The sequence below is a fragment of the Penaeus monodon genome, chromosome 29 (genome assembly GCF_015228065.2).
Source record: "Penaeus monodon isolate SGIC_2016 chromosome 29, NSTDA_Pmon_1, whole genome shotgun sequence".
Classification (NCBI taxonomy): domain Eukaryota; kingdom Metazoa; phylum Arthropoda; class Malacostraca; order Decapoda; family Penaeidae; genus Penaeus; species Penaeus monodon.
Window position 1 is genome coordinate 24,293,733 of NC_051414.1, and position 928 is coordinate 24,294,660.

At 35.5% G+C, this 928-nt stretch overlaps 1 protein-coding gene across 1 annotated transcript in view; it reads left to right on the forward strand.

Annotated features, from left to right (window-relative positions):
• The window catches only part of LOC119592052 (sphingomyelin synthase-related protein 1-like), a gene marked incomplete at its 5' end in the record, with an annotated part of 9,074 nt that extends 8,152 nt beyond the window's left edge, over positions 1-922 (forward strand). Inside the window, 1 exon segment of the mRNA XM_037940851.1 lies at positions 389-922. Within this exon segment, the coding sequence (XP_037796779.1) occupies positions 389-756 (368 nt within the window).
• Positions 923-928: the final 6 nt, after the last annotated feature.

The following is a 928-nucleotide window of genomic DNA, read 5'->3' on the forward strand; positions in this document are numbered from 1 at the left end:
TAGGTTAGTGGGAAGGAAGGGGAAATTAGTAACTAAGCCACTAGGGCCTAAATGGTATCATATAACAAGACATATTTATAGCACCTGTCATTGCCTCTACTTGAAGTAAATTTACATCTGGAGGGCCTGAGATTGTTATTTATTTCATTAGTACAAGTGCTAGAGCCTTCATAATTTAGTAGGGGCATTTCCTAGACGTTTCAGGAATAACATATCTTGCCTTACCCTTACATAAAGAAAAGTCATTGCAGCATCAAATTTTTTTATTCGCTTTCCCCAGAAATACACTGCAGTTGTTTATAAGTATTGGATTAGTTCTTGGCAAACTAATTATTTAATTTTGTTCCACTTTTTACATTTGTATATTTATCTATTTATTCTTTCACAGATACTCCCAGAAGAATGTATTATCTCCACATTACCTCATGGGTCCTCAACACTTTTGGGATATTCTTCATCCTGGCTGCGCATGAACACTATTCCATCGACGTTTTCATTGCCTTTTACATCACTTCGCGCATGTTCCTCTATTACCACTCATTGGCCAATAACAGAGCTCTGCATCAAAGGGACTCCTTCAGAACAAAAATTTGGTTCCCAATGTTCAGCTACTTTGAGGCTCAGATTGACGGGATTGTCCCCAACGAGTATTCAAACCCGCTTTCCAGATCCAACATTCGATACTTTTGGAAGACCGTAATCATTACGCTGTCTGAGAATTTATTCAGCAATAACTTAAAAGAGAAAGATGATTGAACAATAGAAAATAAAAAATGCTCTTCAAAGCTTTGTGGTAAGGATCAGTTAGAATTATTTCAAGGTTGTGATAATGCTCAAATTTTTTATATAAGATACAATTTTATTCCTGAGCATAAATACTTCATAATTCCTAGTTTGGCATTAACATTGTAGTTGACATTGAAAATAG